The following is a 22,500-nucleotide window of genomic DNA, read 5'->3' as shown; positions in this document are numbered from 1 at the left end:
TCCACAATGCCATGGCTAGTCTGCAGAGGGGGTAGGAATGTGTACCCCCCCCCTGCTTGTTTATGTACCACAAACGTGGTGTTGTCTGTCTTTAACATTAGTTTCTCTGGAAGAATGTAGTCCTTGAAGGCTGTCTGAGCATTCTGTACAGCTAACATTTCTTTTTCAGTGGGGTTGGGAGGGTGGCCTAATGGTTAAAGTGTTTGCCTTACAAACACAAGGTGCAGGATTTGAGTCTCACAAGGGATAATTGGCTAGGCTTAAAAGTGGCTTGCAAGGGCAGATAGCCTAATACTAATCTATGAACCTATAATCTATCTATGAATCTATGCAGGTGCATTTGACATGGGTTCCATTTGCCCTGAATGCACTTCAGCCAGGTGAGACCCTCATGCATAGTCTGATGCATCTGTTAGGGTTTGGGCGGCAGGGGGTAGTGTAAATGGTAGTCCCTTGTTTTGGTGGCAGGCTTCTGCCCACCAGAGGCACTCTAAACGTAGGCAAGGTATGATAGGAATCATTGTTTCTAGGCTGTGAGAATGTCAACTCCATAGGCTTTTTAGATACCACTGTAGTTTCCCTCATATGCAGTCTTACATATGGAAATAGAAGAATGCAGGTGGCTATGAACCCCAGGCTTGCAGTATTTGTCATGCAGATAGCAGAGTTTGTGTGGCCACTTCTTTGAAATAAGTTACCAAATAAATTTGCTTTTCTGGCATAAGGTAAGCCATCTGGGAAGTTGTATTCAAGCTTGCTCCCAGGAATGTCATTTGTTGACAGGATACCAGTTGTGATATTTTCGTTCATGGTGTACCCCAGGCAAGTTATAACCCTTTTTACAAACGCCAGATGATTCAAAAGTATGTCCTGGTTTTCTGCCTTAATTAGACAATCATCCAGGTATGGGTATATTTGAATACTTCCTTGCCTGCAAAATGCAATAACTGCAGCCAGGCACTTTGCAAATATGCTGGGTGCAGTACACAAGCCAAAGGGCAGTGCAGAGAACAGACAATGCATGTAGCCTACTTTGAAGCGTAGGTATCTTCTGCAAGAATCCCCGATTGGGATGTGCAGGTATGCCTCTTAAATCTAGTGTTGCCAACCAGGCGTCTTTGCCTAGCATAGGAAGTAATTGAAGAGTCAGCATCTTGAATTTTGGAATCTCCAGAAAGGTGTTTTCAGTAGATAGGTCCAGGATTGGACACCATGATTTGTCTTTTCTGGGTATCATGGAAAGCCTGGAGTAGAAACCTTGTCCCTTTTCCTCTTCTGCTACCAGGTGAATAGCCCCCATGCTTAAAAGGGAAAGTACTTGCTTTGGAGCCTCTGCCCACTGATTTGGGGCAGGTCCGGCCACCCATTTGGTGTTGGCAACGTGTTGAAATGAGATCTGTATCCCTGTCACACTATATTTAAAACCCATTTGTCCTGGGTTATGAGTTCCCAGTTCTTTGCACGAAGAGCAATCTTCACCCCCAAAGGAGCGGTCAGAAGATAAGTGCTTGGAAATTTTAAAAGGAAGTCATTGAGACTGTTTACCATAGGGGGGTGTCTTGTTATTCCCAGATTTGGAAGTGGAGGCCCCCCACTGCTTAGTTCTGAGTCTCCCCTGGGACTGAAACCTGGGGTTTTTGCTGTGTCTGAGTTTGGCTTGAGAAGACATGGAAGGGGCTGGAAAGGACCAATTCTTAGTAGGTCAATGCCTACTAAATCTAGGAGGTTGCACTTGCAAAAATCATTAACAGTTTGCATAGATTTAGCTTTATCTTCCATCTTTTTAAGAACTTTTTCAGTCTTGTTCCCAAACAGGTGGTCCTGATTTAAAGGAGCATCCAACAATTTAGCTTTAACACAATCAGGCAAAGATTGCTCCTTAAGCCAAGCATGCCTTCTAAGCACAGACCCAGTAACAGCAGCTCTGCAAGAGGCCTCTAAAGAATCAAAACCACATTGCAAAGTATGTTTTCCAACTCGTTCAGCAGAATGCATTAAGTCCTGTAAATCTTCCACACGGTCAGGAATCAACATCATTTTCTGTTTAAGCAGTGCAATGACATGTTGCTGATATTTTAACATATGAAATTGGCAGTTTAAAGCTCTGATTGCCAAGGTTGCTGAAGTATAAACCTTTTACCACATCTATCCAGCACCCTGGAGACTCCATCAGAAGGGGTAAGACTTTTACAGCAGAAGCCTTAATGCCCTTGGGCCCCTGAGAAATAGTCTCAGGATCTGCAACGGGATTTTGAAAAGTAACTTGTGGGACTCAGGAACCCTGTAGTATCTGTCAGGTTTACTAGGGACAGGGAATCGGGGGCCAAACTGGATTCTGAGAAAACAACAATGTCTAGTACAGAAGGTATAGCCAAAGACCTATGCTGAGGTAGAAGGAAATCCCTAAGCCACTTTTTTGAATCAGAAAATTCCTGGCTTTCCCAGTGAAAATGCTCCCTTAAAGTATGTAAGGTTTCTCCAAAAGAAAAATCCTCCGGAGAGGAAGCAGAGGGAACAGAATCCTCTGCATCAGAATCCTCAAAAGTAGGTAAAGATGAATCCAGGTCATCAGAAGAAACAGAATCCTGATCAGAAGAGTCATAATCAAGCTCAGCCCTAGGCCTCTTGGAGGGGGGGGGGGTGACTAACCCTGATTGGAGTTATTAGATCTTCAGCCATTTTTATCATTTGTTTTTTAGGCATAGGGGTCTGAGCATGTGGCCTGGGCGTCATTTTTTTAGACATGGATCAAGATTTAGGCCTTAGTAATGAAGGAGGCTTCGATTTAATATGCAAGTGCGTTGGCCTGAATATACCCTCAGAAGCCGGTGCCTGCACAGCGGCTCCGGACCCATCCAAGGTAGAGACATCCGCGGGTTCCATAGTTGAAGTATCTCGCGGCATACCAGACTCCGAATTGGTCTCACTAGAGGCCTGCAAATCAGAAGTAGCAGGTATCGGGGGCTGCAAAAGCACATCACTGAGTACTGTCGAACTGTCGACTGGCTTAGAAGCGTTGTCTGCAGTTTTGGACCTCGGCGGCCTGTCTTCATCTTTGCGTTTTTTCGGAATCCCGGTAGTCAGATGGCTAACAGACAACATTTCTGGATAATTAAACCAAGAACCGAAATATTTAGAGGCAAAAATATACTGACTGTGGATAGTGCATTGATTAAATAAAGCACAAAACCGACAGCAAGGTACGTTGTGGTCAGGGTTTAGGCAAGGAATACAGTACGAATGAAAATCTTTGAGGTAATTGCTTTCCCCCATGGGGTACTTGGCTTTAAGTTGAAGACTTTGGTTCTGAAACTTGAAAATGAAAATTTCAGGAGTCTGCCGACGAGCACTTGCTAACTGCTTCTGCTTTGGGCACTGCCCAGCAAGAAAGACTGATGTAATGGCATCGGCTGCATGTTTTATACCCCTGATGACCTGACGTCATGGAAGAAGGGACAGCAACTGACGCAGGACCCAATACTTTGTTAATCAGGCCAATTGAAGGCAACCTGCAGGCAGATTACCCAAGTGTAATGACTGCAACAGTGAAACAGAACATCCAAGACTGCAACATGTAGATGTTAGAGTGTAAAGTGTACACAACTGTACTATGTTCTTCGTGTTTCACTGTTGCAGTCATTACATTTGGGTTGATTCCCAAAGCTAAGGAAGGGTGGAGGTAGTTATGAAGCATTAGGGCTGGCAATCAGGCCCTGTAAAACTGCTGGGGCAAATCCAGCTCTGGATTTAGAAAATATAGGCAAGTGGTAGTACTTGGTGAAAGTGTGCACACAGCACGAGGTTGCAGCTTTAAGTATGTCCCTGGTAGGGACTCCCCTGAAAAATGCTGTAGAGGTAGATGTAGACCTAGGGAATGAGTTCTGATCCCATGTGGGGTGGGTTTTCCATGGTGCTTGTAGCAGAAACGTATGCAGTGTGCTATCCATTTAGAAATGGTTTGCTATGAAATGGCCTTGCCCTCCGCCCCTGCAGCAAGCAAAGCTGACTAGCAGCTGGCCAGATTATCTGAGAAACTTAGCCCTGTCCAGATAGAACCTAAGCTTCCTGTGCACACCCAGGGAATTGCAGGATCCTTTCTGCTTTATTCTGAGAATTAGGAAAAAGTTTGGCAAATGAACTGGTTTAAAGCCACACTAGATAACACCTTGGGCACAAAAGATGGGCTAGTCCTGAGGGAAACACTGTCGGCAGGTTAGATGAAGGTTCAATGGCCGTAAGAGCCTGCAATTCAGACACACTCTTCTTGCTGAACTGATGGCTAGAAGAAATGCAGTTTTCCATGAAAGAAATGTCAACTCTGCTGTAGCCACAGGTTCAAAGGGCGGAAGCGTGAGCTTTTCTAACACAAAGTTAAGGTCCCAGGTTGGAGTGGGAGCTCTCCTGGGGGGGTCTTAAATTTCTGGCCCCTCAGGAACTGTTTTACCAGAGGATGAGAGAAGAGGGGTGGCTCAGTATTATAATGAGCTGAGATGGCAGAGGCATGAATCTTAATTGAAGAGAAGGATAGGCCTTTGTGGAGCATTTCTGTTAAGTAACCTAGTATATGAGGTAAGCAAGGCACAGTTGTGGCCATTCCCGGAGACTGGCTCCAGGAACAGTATCTTTTCCACTTTTCCGAACAGGATTTTCTAGTACTAGGCCTCCTTGCCTCAAGAATGACATCCAGCACCTGCTTACTGAGGGTTGCTGGTGTTGAATTCAGGGGATTAGCCAGGCTGCAAGGTTCATGGGCTGTAGCGGAGGGTGCAGAATCTGGTCCGCTTGCTGGAACAGCAGGAAAGGAATCTGAGGCAGTGCCATGGTTGTAGCACTGTCATACTGCGCAAAAGAGGGTTACCACTGTTGGTGTGGCCAGTCTGGTGCAATCAGGATTGTCCTTGGCTTGTCCTGTTTGATTTTTAGTAAAACCTTCGAAAGGAGTGGCAGAGGGGGAAAGGCACAGACTGACAGGTTTTCCCAGGTGAAGGACAGGGTATCCACTTTCCAAGCTTGGCTGTGGGGAGTTATGGTGCAAAATTTGCTCAATTGATTGTTCTGAGGGGAAGCAAAAAGGTCGACCTCTGGCGTTCCCCACCTGTTCCTCAAAAGCTTGAATATTTTGGGTTCCAGTTTCCATACGTGTGGGTCCATGAGATTTCTGCTTAGGTCTGCCAGTGAATTTAGTTTGCCTGGCAGGAACTGAGCTTCTAAGTGCACTTGGTTGCTCAAGGCTGTGTTCCACAGAACCATGGCTAGTCTGCAGAGGAGTAGGAATGGGTTCCCCCCCCTGCTTGTTTATGTACCACATAACTGTGGTGTTGTCTGTCTTTACCAATAGTTGTCCTAGAAGAGCAAGGCATTTGAAAGCTGTCAGAGCATTCTGTACAGCTACCATTTCTTTTTGATTGGTATGCAGGTGCAATTGCTTTGGGTTCCATTTGCCCTGAATGCAGTGTCCTGCCATGTGGGCCCTCCATGCATAGTCTGAGGAGTCTGTTAGGGTTTGGGCGGCAGGGGGTAGAGTGAAAAGGAGTCCCTTGTTGTGGTTGCAGGCCTCTCCCCACCAAAGGAACTCTGTCCTTAGGCAAGGAATGATAGAAATCGTTTCCAGGTCCTGAGAATGTTGACACCAGAGACTTTTTAGGTACCACTGAAGTTTCCTCATATGCAGTCTTGCTTATGGAAATAGTAGAATGCAAGAGGCCATGAAATCTAGGGCTTGCAGTATTTTTCTTGCAGATAGCTGGGTTTTGATGACCAGTAGATTGAAGTAGTTTGTCAAATAAATTTGTTTCTCTAGAGTGAGGAATGCCATCTGGGAAGTTGTGTTCAAGCTTGCTCCCAGGAATACAAACTGTTGGCTGGGTACCAGCTGTGATTTCTTTTCATTGATGGCGTATCCCAGTGAAGTTAGAAGTCTCTCTACAAATGCCAGGTGCTGAAGTAGCAATTCCTGACTGTCTGCCTGAATCAGGTAATCGTCCAAGTATGGGTAAATTTGAATTTTTCTCTGCCTGCAATATGCAATGGATGAAGCTAGGCACTTTGTGAATACCATGGGTGCAGTAGATAAGCCAAAGGGAAGTGCAGAGAACTGATGATGCATAGAGCCTGCTCTGAAGCATAGGTATTTCCTGCAATATTCCCTTATGGGGATGTGCAGATAAGCTTCTTTTAAATCTAGGGTTGCTAGCCAAGAGTCCTTGGCTAGCATAGGAAGCAGCTGCTGCAGAGTTAGCATTTTGAATTTTGGAACCACCAAAAAGGTGTTGAGAATACACAGATCCAGGATAGGACGCCAAGAGTTTTCTTTTCTGGGGACCAGAAACAGTCTGGAATAAAAACCTTGACCCCTTTTTTCTGCTGGGGCAGGTTGAATAGCCTTGATACTGGAGAAAAAGTACTTGTTTTTGGGCCTCTGCCCACTGGTTTGGGGAGAGGTCTTGCCATCAGCTTATGGATGGGAGTGAGTGGAACTGGAATCTGTATCCCTGGGAAACAAATGTTTAAGACCCATTTATGTCTTGCGTAATGTATTGCCAGTTTTTAGCATGCAGTGCTAGTTTCCCTCCTAAAGTTGCAAGTACTTGGTCAAGGCTTGGAGGAGTAAAGGATAAGTCACTGTGCAATTTTACCATAGGATGGTGGCTTATTACTCAGTTTTGGACGTGGGAGCACTTCATTGCTTAGATCTGTGCATAACCTGAGACTGAAGTCTTGGTTGTCTGTTGCCCCTGGGCTTGGACTGAAGACCTGGAAGGGACTGGAAAGTAATATTTTTTTTGAAGGCCAATGCCTACTGAATCTAGGTGGCTGCACTTGTAAGAAATCTTTAACAGTTTGCATAGATTTAGCTTTCTCCTCCATTCTTTTGAGGAGGACTTATGCTTTACCACCAAATAGACGCTCTTGATTTAATGGTGCATCCAGTAATTTTGCTTTGATATGATCTGGCAAGTTCTGTTCCTTAAGCAAAGCATGTCCTCCAAGAACAGACCCCATGACAGCAGCCCTGCAAGATGCCCCACATTGCAAAGCATGTTTACCATCTTGGTTAGCAAAATGCATTAACTCTTGTAAATCTCTGTTCTGCCAATCAGGAATCAGCAACATTTTTTGTTTAATTAGCTCCATAATATGCTGCTGATACTTTAACATATGGAAATGGCAATTTAAAGCCCTAACGGCAAGCTTAGCAGAGGTGTATACCTTTTTACCCAATCTGTCTAAACCCCTGGAATCCTTGCCTGAAGGATTAAGATTTTTGGCAGTTGTAGCCTTAATGTCCCTGGGAAATGGTCTCTGGATCCGCAGTAGAATTCCTAAAAAGGAATTTGTGGGAGTCCGGCACTCTATATTACCTGTCAGGTTTCCTGGGAGCTGGAGGCAAGGTATCAGGAGTAAGGCTGGATTCCAGGAAGACATCTACAATTTCCAGAACAGGAGGGATAGCTAGAGGCCTGTGCTGAGGCAAGCTTAAAAATTCCCTGAGTCTCTTTTTGGACTGGGAGTAGTCCTGGCTCTCCCAGCAGAAATGTTCTCCAAGGGTGTGCAGGGTTTCACCAAAGGAAAAATCTTCTGGAGGGGAAGCAGAGGGAAAGAATCCTCTATCAGAATCCTCATAAGTAGATAACGGAATGTCCTGGAAATCAGAAGGATCAGAGTTAGCAGATTCCTGATCAGATGAATCGGAAAGAAAATCAGTTCTGGGTCTTTTTGAGGGGGAAAGCAGACTTCCCCTAATTAAAGTAACGAGGTCCTCAGTCATTTTATTCATTTGTTTTTGTGGCATGCGAGCCTGAGAATGCGCTTTGGTCATCGGTTTCCTGGGCGTAGTGCGAACTTCACGCCTGAGAAATTTGGAATTTTTGGTTTGAAAGGAAGTCTGTTTAATATGAAAATCGGAAGGCCTGAATACACCCTCAGAAGCCAGTGCCTGCACAGCGGCTCTGGACCCATCCAAGGTAGAGACATCCGCAGGTTCCATAGTCGAAGAAGCATCTCGCAGCATACTGGACTCCGAATGGGTCTCAGTAGAGGCCAACGAATCTGTAGAAGCAGGTATCAGGGGCTGCAAAAGCACCTCAGAGCACTGGTGGACAGGCGACTAGCTTATTAGCATCGCCGGCAGCCTTGGACCTATGCGGTCTGTCTTTATCCTTTAGTTTTTTCTGAAGATCGGTAGTCAGATGGCTTACCAAAGCCATTTCGGAGCATGGAGATTGACAGCGAAAGAATTTAGTTACAGAAATTGCTCGATGACGAATAGTTTGGGCGTTGAACAAGGCACCAACACAGCGAGGGACGTCGTGGTCTGGGCCTAAACAGCTGACGCAGTAAAAATGAAAATCTCTGTGAGGTATTTGCTTTCCACAGGCAAGACAATTATTAATTTTTTCAGACATCTGTTACAGCAAGAAAAGAGGATCCCAAACAGGGTATTTATCTTTTAAAAGACTTCAGGTCTGAAACTCGAAAAATGAAAATTTCAGGAGTCTGCCGACCAGCACTTGTGAACTGCTTCTGCTTCGGACACCGCACGGCAAGAAAGACTGGTGTAATGGCATCGGCTACTTGTTTTATACCCCTGACGACCTGACGTCATGGAAGAAGCAACAGCATACAATGCAGAAATCTTAAGACTCTGGTATTCAGGCTGGCTGAAAGCTACCTACAGGCACAGATAACCCAAATAGGACTGCAACAGTGAAACACGAAGATAATCAAGTACCCATATGACTGTCATTGTTCATGTTGCTGTGAATGACCAGATACGTACCTCCCTGCACTACATGGAGAGACATGGAGTTCTCCAATCTTGTAGCCCAGACAGGTATGACCCTAGCCCTGAGTACCATCTTGCCATCATCCAGAATGATACCACAGTACAAGGACAAAATGATTGATTTCAACAACTGGTTAAGCTTCTGGTGTCATTTTAAGGGGATCCAGTATCTGCCTGCCTGGGATGGCAAGATTGATGGACCACAATGCTTTGGCAGAGATGGCCTGCACATGTCGCCCTTGGGATTCCGGATACTGGCTAAGGCTCTTCCCCCACCCCTATATTATCATTTTTTAGGCAAGGTTCAAATGACAAATTCACCACAGTAACAGGTACAAGCAAGCAAAATCTGAGGGTAATTTAACTCAATGCTACAAGTCAACCTCAAAATGCATTCACTCAAGGCACTCCTTAACATGGAGAATATAGACATCTGTGCAGTGACAGAGACCTGGTTCAAGTCTCCAGAGAGCAGCTCTGCATTACCAGGCTACAATTCATACCACACCCTTCGTCCACCTAACCTGGACCAAAACACTAAGCATGTCCATATTCATTAAGGATATCCACTCTTCCAGGCTAGCTGCTCAGCATAATGCATCTGAGATTATCCAAGTGCAACTAACTCTGGGCAAGACCACAATCCAAATTGTAACTTGCTACATATCCCCCACCATGCCCCAGGATTCCCACTCCTCATTTCTTGATACACTGGAAAATATTAGGGTACAACCCAATGCCTTTATAATGGGCGATTTCAACTACACCAAAATTAACTAGGAAAACTATTCATCTACCAACTCTTTTGTTCAACGTTGGATCAACTTCTGCACACCCCCACCAGGGGCAGCAATATCCTAGACCCGGTCATAACCAACATGGGCAACCAGTGTTCCACATAAGAGGTCAATTCCTTGTTGGTCAGATCCAACCACAAGCTAATCAGCATAGACATCCACATCCCGCCCCCACTCCCCATTAAGGAAACCACCGTAAAAAAATTTCTCCAAAACCAACTTCACGCTTAAGACAGAAGTGGAAAACTTCACGACACCCATGCAGATGGACAATAGAGGTACAACTGCTGAATCCTACACAAATGCACTTTGTGAGCACTTACACGAGTGCATGGATCCTGCTATCCGTAACAAAACCAAGATGCTATCCTCCAAAAAAAGGAAGCCAATCTGGTGGTCCCCTGCCATAAACAAACAGATGAAAGAAACTGTTGCAAAAAAAGAGTAAAATCCCATGATTGGAGGAACTCCCTGGTCAGCCTCAGTAAGAGGCTGAGATCCTTCATAAAAACCTCCAAAGCTAATTACAAAAACAAAAATCGCCACTGATTCTAAAGACAAACACAGAGCATTCTATAGCTATGTCAAGAATCTCAATGGTAACACTCAGATCTGCTCGGAGTTGCAGTACAATTGCACTAAATATACAAAACCAACTGATATTGCCATCTTCCTGGCAGATAGGTTCAGTGCTACCTTCACCCCCTCCTCTCACTCCCTAAAGAGCCCATCTCTATACCGGAAGAATGCAAAGTTCCTGCAATCACGGCTGCACAGGTAAAAACACTCTCCAAAGCCAAGAACACAGCATCCATGGAACCTGACAACATCCCAGGCTGTGTTCTACACGAACTACATAACAGGTTCTACTGCCCCCTGGAGTATGAGAGTTTGGACCTGTTCCAATGCCTCTGTCTACTGATTTGGAGGCAAGTCTGGGTACCCTCTTGGAATTGAGAGTTTGCTGAAGAATTTGTATCCCTGAAAAATTATCTTTTAAGACCCACTGGTCCTTTGTTACAGAAAGCCAATTTTCTTTGAGGAGGTAGAGCCTTCCTCCTAGTTTTTGGTGAATGCAGTGAGGGCAGATGGCGGAGGGGGAGTCATTGTGAGTTTTTGCTATAGAAGGGAGGCTTAGAACTCCCTGCCTTTGGGGCAAAGTGGTCCACTGTGCTACTCTGCTAGCCCTGGGATAAGGGCCTGGATTGGTCTTGTCCCTGCGGGGCTTACCTTGGCCCTGTCTGCTGGGTGCAGGAAAGGACCAATGCTTAGAGGGAAAGTTCCTGCTAAACCCGGGAGGTTGATCCTGAAAGAAATCTTTTACTGTTTGCATAGATTTTGCTTGGTCTTCAATCTTTTTAAGCACCTCCTCTGCTTTTACTCCAAACAAGCGCTGCTTATCCAGGGGTGCATCAATAACTTTAGACTTCACATGATCAGGGAGAGGTTGTTCCTTCAGCCATGCATGTTTGACCGATCTTGACACTGCTGCCCTACTAGAGGCTTCTAGGGCATCATATCCAGAGTTGCAAGGAGTGTTTGGCCATTTGACAGAGTGCAGTAAATCTGCTAACTCTTTTGAATTGACACAGTCAGGAAAGGTAGAAATCTTTTCTCATAATAGTTCCAAAGTGTGCTGCTGATATTTTAACGTATGTAACTGACAACAGAGTGCTCTGATTGCTAAGGTTGCGGAGGTGTGTACTTTTTTTTTTTTACCTCATCTGTCCAGAGCTCTGGAATCCTTATCAGAAGGAATAGGATTCTTGGCAGAAATAGTCTTCACTCCTTTAGGCCCCTGTGTAATGGCCTCTGGGTCTACAGCAGAATTTCTGTACAGGTATTTGTGAGAATCCGGTACTCTAATACCAGTCAGGCTTACTGGGAGCAGGTGGGATTGTGTCAGGGGCAAAGCTGGATTCATGGAAATCATCATCCACCACTTCTAAAATAGGGGGAATGGTCAGGGATCTGTGCTGGGGCAGGTCCAGAAACTCTAAGTCTTTTCTTAGACTGGGGGAAGTCCTGAGATTCCCATTGGAAATGTTCCCAGAGACTGTGAAGAGTTTTCCAGAAGGAAAGGTCCTCTAGAGGGGAGGCAAAAGGGATGGATTCCTCTGAATCCTCAAGCAGTCAGAGGTTGCAGAGCCTCTTCAAAATCTGAATAGTCAGATTCCTCAGAACCCTGTTCTGTCAATTTCTGGAGAAGGGTGCATTTTCCTTTTAGAAGTTGTGGCCTGACTACCCCAGATAAGGGAGACGAGATCCTCCGCCATTTTAAGAATTTGTCCTTGGGGTGGTGGAGCAGGAGCAAGATGGAGGCTAGAAGCAGATTTTCTGGGAGTGGCCTGGCTTCCCGGCCTGAGAGAATCCTGTCTGAGAGAAATGGTAGCTGGATGAGAAGGCGCTGTTTTTTTGTCTAGATTCGGTAGTGCAAAGGGCCTCCTCGGAAGCTGGTGCCTGCATAGGTACTCCTGACCCAACTAAGGTAGAGACAGCCAAAGGCTCAGAAGACGAAGATTTCTGCGGCATACCGGACTCTGAAAGGGTCTCTGTAGAAGCCTGCGTAGATACCGAATCTGGCATCAGGGGCTGCGAAATAGCCTCACTGAATTCCGGAGAACTGACAGCCTGCTTAGTGGTAGTTGTCTGAAGGCTTAGCCTTGTGTGGTCTATCATCTCTGCATTTTTCAGAATGTCCATGGATTGTTGGCTGACTGACGCCATATTGAAATGCGAAGACTGAACATGAAAATAACGGTCTACAATAAGAGCTCTACTATGAATGGCGCTCATTAAAAAGAGGGCACAGAACCGGCAACGGGGGATGGCGTGGTATGGGCCTAAACAAGTAACGCAGTCAGAATGGAAGTCTTGGTGTGGGATCTGCATTCCACAAGGAAGACAATTAACTTTTTCTGATATCGGTTACTGCAAGAAAAAAGGGTCCACAACAGGGTACTTCACAAGACATTTTCAGCTATAATTCAAACTCTGGTAGCAACCGACCAGAACTCGTGCAAACTGCTTCTGCTATGGGCTCCACTGCAAGAAAGACTGATGTAATGACGTCAGTTGCCTTGCTTTATAGCACTGACGACCTGACGTCTGACTACAAGCGACTGTAGCCACCGCAGAAAAACACTGACTCTGGTATTCCAGCTGGCCAAGGGCTACCACAGCAGGAATAACCCCACGCATGATGACTGCAACAGTGAAACACAAAGAACATTTCTTAAATGTTTTAGCCCATGCATGGGTCCCCTTATATTATCTAAGGTATGATCCCAGTTATTCTCATTAGGAGTAATATTATTAGCAACAATGCAATGGATAAAGCCAATCTATAACCAAATGAGAAGTTATTTTGAGAACAAAAGGGAAAATTTCCTAGGCTTAAAATGTTGCACGACAGCCAGTCTAGCACTTACCTATGAACCTACAGAAGATAACAGCATGTGACTATATGGAAATAGCCTGCTTGGACAGTTTGTCCTTTTTTCCTACCTTTAAGTTAACAGAGCTTGAAGATTACTTCTGTCAAAGAAATAGCAAAGTTTAAATCTACAATACAAATTATACTTTCGCCGGTTTTCAGGTTTGGAAAAAAGCCAGGGAGATGGAGAGCTTGGATCAAAGTAAAGTCAGACACCACTTTAAGCATAAAAGGAGAATTAGTTCTACAAGAATCCCCAATATTTGCAGAAAAATGAATGAGGTCGACTGACCACAATTTGGTAAAAAAAGTTTTGAAATGAGATCTCCAGAAGATGCCTCAAAAAGCAAGCAAGACTTCGTCTGTTCTCCTGAACTCCAGTCTGTGAAAGGGATCCATCACTCAAATGAGAAATTCCTGACACTGACTCTGCAAGGATAAGCAAGCCATCTACAAAAGTCTAAGCAAACACTGCTTTAATGTGAAGAACCTCAAAACAGCCGGATAAGCTGGTGCAAATACAGAAAGTTAATTTCTTTAAAACAAAGTTGAGATTCCAAAGAGGAGCCACACATTTTCTAAGAGGCCTGGTAAGCAATGCTCTATTTAGAATACATTTTAACAAAGGCATGCACTGAAAGGAGAGGATATGTGGGCAGACATTCTGAAATGGCCAACAAATGAACTTTAATAGTGGAGTAGGACAAGCCACAGTACAACTGGCACAATTGTAGAACCAGAGAAATGCCAGCCTTACAAAGGTGCTGGTTCTTTTGCCTTGGTGCCAAATAGAACATCTTTTCAATTTAACACGATTTCCTAGAATTTTTTTTTTTTTTTTGCATCTTTTAATGCCTGTTGCACATCCTCAGGAAATATATGCTTAAAAGCCACTAAAACTATCCAGGCAGTTGGCTGAAGTTGTTTTAAGTTGGGGTGGATCACCCCCCCAACAGTCTTGCCTATGTAGGTCCAAGTCTGAAGACATTTGTGTAAATTGCCCTCGGCCATTTCCAAAAGTAAAGAAAACCACTGTTGCCTGGACCAGAACGAAGTCACCACAACAACCTTTGGAGAGTCCTTCTGAACCTTCAGAATTACTCTGGAAATTAGTGGAAAGAGTAGAAAAGCATACAGGTAAATTCCTGTCAAAGGAAATGAAAATGCATCTGCTCAAGAACTTCTTGCAGCTTTTTCTTTTGCCAGTTTGTTGTAAATGGAGATGAACAGATCTTTCAGACGTGTTCACCGCTGCTGAAGCAATTCCTTGAGGACCAGGGTTTAATTTCCTTTTGTGATGGTATTGCCCTGATCCTGCTCACTTGTCTGCCACAAAATGTTTTTCTGAAGGGATGCAAATTGTTTGCAGAATAAGACTGAGCTTAAAAACTATATCCCCTAGGCTAACATGGCTAGTCTCTACATACTTCGTTTCAAAGAGTTTTCCCACAGGAAAGTACAAAAACTGAGGTACTTAGGACACATCTCAGCAAAACAATCCTGTGAGGAGTCAAACAAGACTTCTGTACATTCTCCCGAAACTCCAGTCTCTGAAGGTAACCGCTCACACATGAGGACTCTACTGCTGTCCTACTTACGTAATAGTAACCTTTAAAATATGCCACAGATCATTCAATGCAAACCTTGAGCTTCCTCTAACAGTAGGTGACCATGGCTCAAATCTCTTTTGCAAACAAACTCTAAGAATGACATGCAAGAGGATGACATGATTAACTGATTTCTGGATACAAACCATTACAATCTTTGCAAATGCATTTAAATCTCTAAAGCTACTGTACTAAAATTCAGATACAATACATACAAATGTAGAAATCTAACAAAACTTCAACATGAATTCTGTTCTTCTGAAACTGCCCCTTCTACTGCAATGCTTTCTATACACAAACTAATAAGCACCATGATATTTTACTTTAAATATACTAAAATACCAACAATGAATATACTTTATCTCCTAGTTATTACTCTTATGAGCAAAATACTTACAAGACTGGGAGAAAAACTTCTCATCTTTAAGTCATCACTAACCCATATACGAGGCATTTCTTTACTGGAAACATCCTTCTTCAAAGTTCCATTGCTTAGCTCCGCTAGAAAAGGGAAAACAAGTACCAATCACTATACAAATATTTATTATATATTTTACTTAAAATTCCCAAGATGTGATACAAACACAAGACAAAATAGCACTCTACTAACCAATATAACACTAGCAAACATGTTAAAACAAAATACACAAAACATCCTGCAATCTTATCCATGTTTGCTTCGATTGTTAGCAAGTTTAAAACATGTGAATAAATTTGTATATAAAATCATTAAAGTCGTCAAAGCTTTAATCTCTATGAAGCTTGTCAGTATTTCAGTATCAATATTTTAGGGTACAGCGCACCATGTCAAGAAGGAAGCTTTCATTGCATGTTAAATTGTGTTTACATTGAGTATGTCGAGTATAATGCTGCAACTATTTGGCCTAGGCCATCTGAAAAGGAATTTCAGATAGCAAGCAAATTGTGTATCCATTATGCTTTTTGATTGTTCTGGTTCAAGTAGCAATTGTTTGCATACACACAAGAGGTGTAAACAATGATTGTCATTGTTCTGATACCTGGCAGAGAAAACCAGCAGTTGGAAAGAGCAGTTTCACAATTTTACAAATGCAAAATCTTAACACTATTACTCGCCTGTCAAAGTCAACTATTTGAGAGAGACCTTGGCATACCTATTGACTGAAAGGTATGCACACCAAGTATGTATTACCATTGCACTAACTATATACTACATTACAAAGAACATTTAGAACATTAACCCAGTAAAACATAACTCTGCATAGGACTAATGGCAGGTACAGTGGGTTCCATATAATGGCAATCTGAAATGCATTTTATTTGTAAAAAATAATGCAGTAAATTATCAAAATATACATCACTTTTCAGAATTCACCTATAGCAAAAATCTCTAAGTGTAACTGACCACCAAGAATTACACAACTAAACTGAAAGAGCTTCCCAAACAATGTGGCATTCTTTCATAAGAATTGTGCTACGTGTCTGTGTGAGTAGTAAAACTCTTATCAGTCCCTTAGAATGAACACTCAAGGTGTACAGAGAAGGTTACCATCAGGCTAAACTTAAGTTGTTAGGCTTCACTGACTTCAGCAACTCTACTCAGCTATGAAACTGTAATGTTTGGTCCTTCAGGTTCCACTTTTGGCTTGCTTGCCACCTGTGCAGAGCCTTCATTTCCTTCCTGTGTCTGCATGGGATTTTACTTAGGTCCTGTTTCCTTCAACATTTAAATAGTCCTACCACAGATGAAGTGGCAATCTTCCATACTGCCCACAATTGTGTGTACTGTACAAGTGTGCATGCACATCCTGTGAATAAATGTTGCACTGTTTAGTTTTGCTGTCTCCACCTTGTCTTCTGTGACTGAATAGATGGCGGATAGCTACTGTAACCCTAAATTCAATTAAGTGGGTAACCTGAGAATGAGGGAATGAGTAGTTAAACTGAAATTATGCTCAAAGACTTTAAAAACAATCAATGTAAAACATTGCTCAACAATTACATGATGCTTAAGTTACAAACAATGGAGCAGTGGCAGAAAAGTACAGTTTTGTACCTACCATAAATGTAGATGTTCGAGGATCCACATTGCTGCAGTCCTTACTATTGGGTAGTCCGCTGTCCAGTCGGCCCGAATACCAGAGTATATGGCTGACGTCGGTCAGGGCGCATTAGACTGACGTCAGTACGTCAGGGTACTAATGCGCATGACCGACGTCATATCCTCAGTCTTTTCTTGCCCCAGATGTCAGAAGACCCTAAAAAGACAAGGCCCAAAATACCTGCACCAAAAATATGTACAATATATACAAAAATATCAGCATATAACCTCACCTACACAACCACCCCTAAACACAGAGGGGAAGGAGGGAGGGAAATTGGACTGCAGCAATGTGGATCCTCGAACATCTACATTTATGGTAGGTACAAAACTGTACTATGTTCTTCGTTCCACATTGCTGCAGTCCTTACTATTGGGTAGAATCCCAAAGCAGAGGTAAGGGAGGCTGGCAAATCATAAAGAAGTAGGAGCTGACAACATGCCTTGCAAAACAGCTGTGGCAAAACCAGCCCTAGACTTAGAGTAGATAGGAAGGTGATAATGCTTAGAGAAAGTATGCACAGAACTCCAAGTAGCTGCCTCTAAAATATCCTTAGTTGCCACCCCCCTTAGAAATGCTGTTGAAGTGGCAGTAGCCCTAGTGGAATGAGGCCTAATCCCAGCTGGAATCTCCTTGCCATGATGGGAATAACAAAATGCAATGCAAAACCCAATCCACCTAGAAATAGTTTGTTTTGACACAGGCTTGCCCTGCGAACTCAAAGCAAGAGAAACAAACAACTGCTGAGACTGCCTAAAATCCTTAGTCCTGCTTAAATAATAACGCAATTGCCTGTGTACATCTAAAGTGTGCAAAATCTTTTCCCCTTTATTTTGGGGGTCTGCATAAAAAGTAGGCAAATGAATAGTTTGGTTTAAAGCCACACTAGAAACCACCTTAGGCATAAAGGAAGGATTAGTGCGTAATGATACCCTATGCTTATGGAAAATCAAAAGGGCTCTACTGCCATAAGGGCCTGCAACTCAGACACCCTTCTTGCAGAAGTAATAGCCAACAGAAAAGCAGTCTTCCATGACAAGTATTTCAATTCAGCAGTAGCCGCAGGCTCAAAAGGTTGTAGAGTAAGTTTTTCCAACACAAAATTGAGATCCCAAGCAGGAGTAGGAGCTCTACGTGGGGGTCTTATATTCTTTGCCCTCTAAGAAACTGCTTGAACAAAGGATCACGAAAACAATGGTGGGTCACAATCATAGTGAGCTGAAATTGCTGCAGCATGAATCTTAATGGAAGAGAAGGACAAACCTTTGTCCAATAACTCAGTAAGATATTGAAGAGCCACACTCAAATTAGGCTCAGAAATCTCCAAATTCTTTGCTGTACTCCAAAATAAAAATCTCTTCCATTTTTCTGCGTACACTTTCCTTGTACTAGGTCTTCTAGCTTCCATAATCACATTTAAAACTTGTTGAGGAAGTTGAAACCTGCTGTGTTTCAACACAGAATATGCCAGGCTGTTAGATGAAAAGAGTGAAGCTTGACATTGAGCAGATGACCGTCCTTCTGAGATAACAAATGAGGAATCAAGGGTAAAGGCCATGGAGGCTTCCTTACCAGACTCCTTAGTAGTGGGTACCAGTGTTGCCGAGGCCAATCTGGAGCTATCAAAATCATCCTTGGCTTGTCTTGTCTGACTTTTAATAGCACCTTTGGAAGAAGAGGCAGAGGTGGAAAGGCATACACATGAAGGTTTTTCCAACTGAAAGACAGAGCATCCACTTTCCAAGCTGTGTGATGAAACCCCTTTGTGCAAAACTTTGGCAGCTGGTGGTTTAGTGGAGAAGCGAACAGATCTATGTCTGGAGTTCCCCATGACACTGTCAATTTCTGAAATACATGAAGATCCAGTTTCCACTCGTGGGGATCCATGATTTGTCTGCTTAACACATCTGCTAAGGAGTTCTGTGCTCCGGCAGAAACCTTGCCTGAAGAGTTAGTTGCAAGCTTAGCGCAGTCTCCCATAAAATCATTGCTTGCCTGCATAGAGGATAAGAATGTGTTCCCCTTGCTTGTTGATGTACCACATGACAGTTGTGTTGTCTGTTAGAATCAACACCTGCCCTGGAAGAAGTAACTCCTTGAAAGCCATTAATGCAAACTGGACTGCTAACATCTCCTTCATGTTGATATGTAGATGCTGTAGTCTGGCAGGCCACTTGTCTTGTATCCACTTTCCATTTAGATGAGCTCCCAAGCAATGTCCGAGGCATCTGTCGTTAAAATCTGACTCGCCTCTGGCCGGGTCACAGAGAGTCCCTTGTTTAGGTGACATTCCTGAGCCCACCACAAAAATTCTTTTTGAAGGCAAGGTATTATTTGAATGACAGTGTCCAAATCCTGGCAGTGCTGTGTCCATACATTTTGAGATACCATTGTAGCTTCCTCATATGCAGTTTGGCATTGGGAAGCACCAGAATACAAGATGCCATGAACCCTAATGCTTGAAGGACTGTCCTTGCAGTCAGCACGGACTGATGAGATAGTTGATGGAAGTAAAGTGATAGACTCTTTTGTTTGTCCGGGGTTAAAAGGCCATCTGGGCTGCTGTATTCAGTCTCACACCCAGAAAGCACATGTCTTGAGAGGGTACTAGACTGGACTTTATTTCGTTCACAGAATACCCTAGGCATCTTAGCACTGCTATAACATATTCCAGATGCTGTAGAAGGTCTTCCTTTTCTTGAGCCAGAATCAGGCAGTCGTCCAAGTAAGGATAGATTTGAATTCCTTTTAGCCTGAAGTAAGCTATCACTGGAGCCAGAACCTTTGTGAATACTCTGGGCGCAGTAGATAAGCCAAAGGGCAATGCAGAGAACTGATAATGAGAATTTCCAGCTCGAAAACGCAGATACTTCCTGCAACTTAGTCTTATAGGCACATGAAGGTAAGCTTCCTTGAGATCTAAAGTTACCATCCAGTGATCTTTGCCCAGCAGAGGTAAAAGCTGTTGTAACGTCAACATTTTGAATTTGGGAATGTCCAGATAAGTGTTGAGGAGAGAAATCCAAAATTGGTCTCCACGTGTTCCCCTTCTTTGGTACTAGGAACAGGCGAGAATAAAATCCTAGGCCCCTTTCTGATACAGGGACTGGCTGAATGGCCCCTATTTGGAGTAACAGAGAAATTTGCTTGTGAGCCTCTTTCCTTTGTGGAGGAGGAACATCTGGCATGCCTTTGAAAGGGGGCAATGTATGGAAATAAAACCTGTAACCGTGGTGAATGATATCCAACACCCATCTGTCTTGAGTAATTAAATCCCAATTTCCTTTGAAAAGAGACAGTCTTCCTCCCAAAGGAGCTGCCAGGCGCGAATGTACTGGCAGCTGAAAAGGCAGGTCATTGGGTCTGTTTACGAAAAGGCTGACCCCTGCCCTCACCACAAGTCTGAGCAGGTGAGCTCCCTGTTCTAGGCCTAAAAACCTTGAGCTCTGCCCCTACCACGTCTAGACCTACCCCTAGACTGGGAATCATAAGCAGGATATGTCCATCCCTTAGTAGGCCAATTTCTACTAAACTTGGTGGCTGCACCTGCAAAAATCTTTAACAGTTTGCATAGACTTAGCTTTGTCCTCCATTTTCTTTAAAACTGCTTCCACAGGCGAACCAAACAACACATCAGACTGTAAAGGAGCATCCAAAATCCTAGTCTTAACATGCTCAGCTAAATTCTGATCCCTCAACCAGGCATGCCTGCGAAGAACAGAACTAGTGGCAGCCACCCTCGAGGAGGCCTGTACAGCATCAAAACCACATTGCAAAGAATGCTTACCCACTTGTTCAGACACATGAACTAAATCCAGCAACTCTTTACACTCAATACCTTCCGCCAAAGCATCCACCTTAGATTTCAGTTGTGAAAGGAGATAATTTTGATATTTAAGCATGTGAAACTGACAATTCAACGCCCTCATGGCTAAAGTGGAAGAAGTATACACTTTCTTTCCCCATCTATCCAAAGCCCGTGCCTCTTTATCAGTGGGAACAGGGGTTTAACCACAGAGGCCTTAACACCTTTAGGTCCCTGAGAAACAGTTTCGGGTCTGCCCTAGGACTCTTAAAAGATACTTATGAGCTTCAGGCACCCTATAGTACCTATCAGGTTTAACAGGAGCAGGAGGCAAAGAATCAGGGTTCAGGGAAGCCTCTGCAAAAACATCTTCCACCACATTCAACACAGGAGGTATAGCTAAGGGCCTATGCTGGGGCAAAACAAGAATTCCTAAGCCTTTTCCTGGAATCAGAGTAATCCTGGCCTTCCCATTTAAAGTGCTCCCTCATGGAATGCAGAGTCTCTGAAAATGAGAAATCCTCAGGAGGAGAAGCTGTAGGAGTGGAATCATCCACATCAGAATCAGAATAAGGAGGATACTCCTGCAAATCTTCCAGAAGACTCAGAAGCCTCTGAACACTGTTCAAAACTATCAAACTCGGTTCCACCCTAGGCCTCTTATCAGGAGGGGCATAGAACCTCTAATCATAGTAATCAAATCTTCTGCCATTTTAAGCATATGTTTCTTAGGCACAGAACCTGAAATGCTAGGAGAAGCCCCCACTGAAGCTGAACTTGGCCTACCTCTCAAAGAAGTTTTGGCAACAGAAGGAGAGGCTCTAACTACCTTGGGAAGAGAGGAAAGAACAGTTACCTGAGAAGCCCCTCAGCCTGGCCTACCTCCTGAGAAGGCACATCCTGTAACAGTAAAGTCTCTGCCTGAGACTCCAAAGAAACTCCTGGCAAAACCTCTGGCTCCACTGAGCCTTCTAAAGAACCGTCGTCCGTGACTGCCGGTTCAGCAACCCTAGGCTTCGCTGTTTTGTCCTTGCGCTTCTTGGGCCGAAGCGGGCGGAGCATCCGGCGGCATTTTATAATTGCAACGCTTCCCAAACACTAACCTGGCACAGTCTAACCGCCTCTTAATAGTGCGTTTGTTAAACCTAGCACAAGAGCGGCATCCAACAACGTCCGTGCTCAGGCCCTAAACAAGGTATACACAAGGTATGGTAATCCCTATGAGGTATCTGTTTCCCACAAGAAATACAGTTATTCACTTTTTCTGACATCCGGTTAAATACTGAGGCAAGAAAAACCAAAATGTTCCCCAACGGGGTACTTAGCCAACTCTGATTCGGTCTGAAACTCCGGCTTCGGAAATATTTCAGAACGCCAACCTGCACTCGCAAAACTGCTTCTGCATCGGACCATGCGGCAAAAAAGACTGAGGATATAACGTCGGTCATGCGCATTAGTACCCTGACGTACTGACGTCAGTCTAATGCGCCCTGACCGACGTCAGCCATATACTCTGGTATTCGGGCCGACTGGACAGCGGACTACCCAATAGTAAGGACTGCAGCAATGTGGAACGAAGAACATCTATATTAAAACAAACAGTTGAATACATTATTAATATGACTGTATTAAAGGTCATTTCATAAATACAGAAAAGTACACTAGTGATAATTATATTGTATCCAGTCTACCTTTCACCAGCATCCTGACCAGACTTTTGAACAGCAATCCAATATTCCCTTTAGGGTTTATACTGGACCAGTGAAAATGTTTAATGAAGTTGCATAAGGTACACTTTCAAAGCCAGTGACATTTGTCACCTGTGTACTTCATGTCACAGTATCCAGAGGGAACAGTGATTGTGGCAAGTTCTGAACCTTAAATAGTAAAATTCTGTGTGGAGGAGGTACACTAATTAAACAAGCACCTGAAAAATAATACACAGTCCAACAGGGGGAAGAGTGAAGAAAGTTTTATTCTGGTAGTGAC

The 22,500-nt window shown here is 43.8% G+C and overlaps 1 protein-coding gene across 1 annotated transcript in view; it reads right to left on the bottom strand.

Moving 5' to 3' along the window:
• Nucleotides 1–22,500, bottom strand: part of SBNO1 (strawberry notch homolog 1) — a gene marked incomplete in the record, with an annotated part of 3,303,179 nt that overhangs the window by 2,724,792 nt on the left and 555,887 nt on the right. Inside the window, 1 exon segment of the mRNA XM_044068578.1 lies at nt 15,023–15,126. Within this exon segment, the coding sequence (XP_043924513.1) occupies nt 15,023–15,126 (104 nt within the window).

Source organism: Protopterus annectens, chromosome 4.part0 (assembly GCF_019279795.1).
Source record: "Protopterus annectens isolate FY-2018-M chromosome 4.part0, PAN1.0, whole genome shotgun sequence".
Classification (NCBI taxonomy): domain Eukaryota; kingdom Metazoa; phylum Chordata; order Ceratodontiformes; family Protopteridae; genus Protopterus; species Protopterus annectens.
This window is presented reverse-complemented; position numbering and strand designations above follow the sequence as displayed.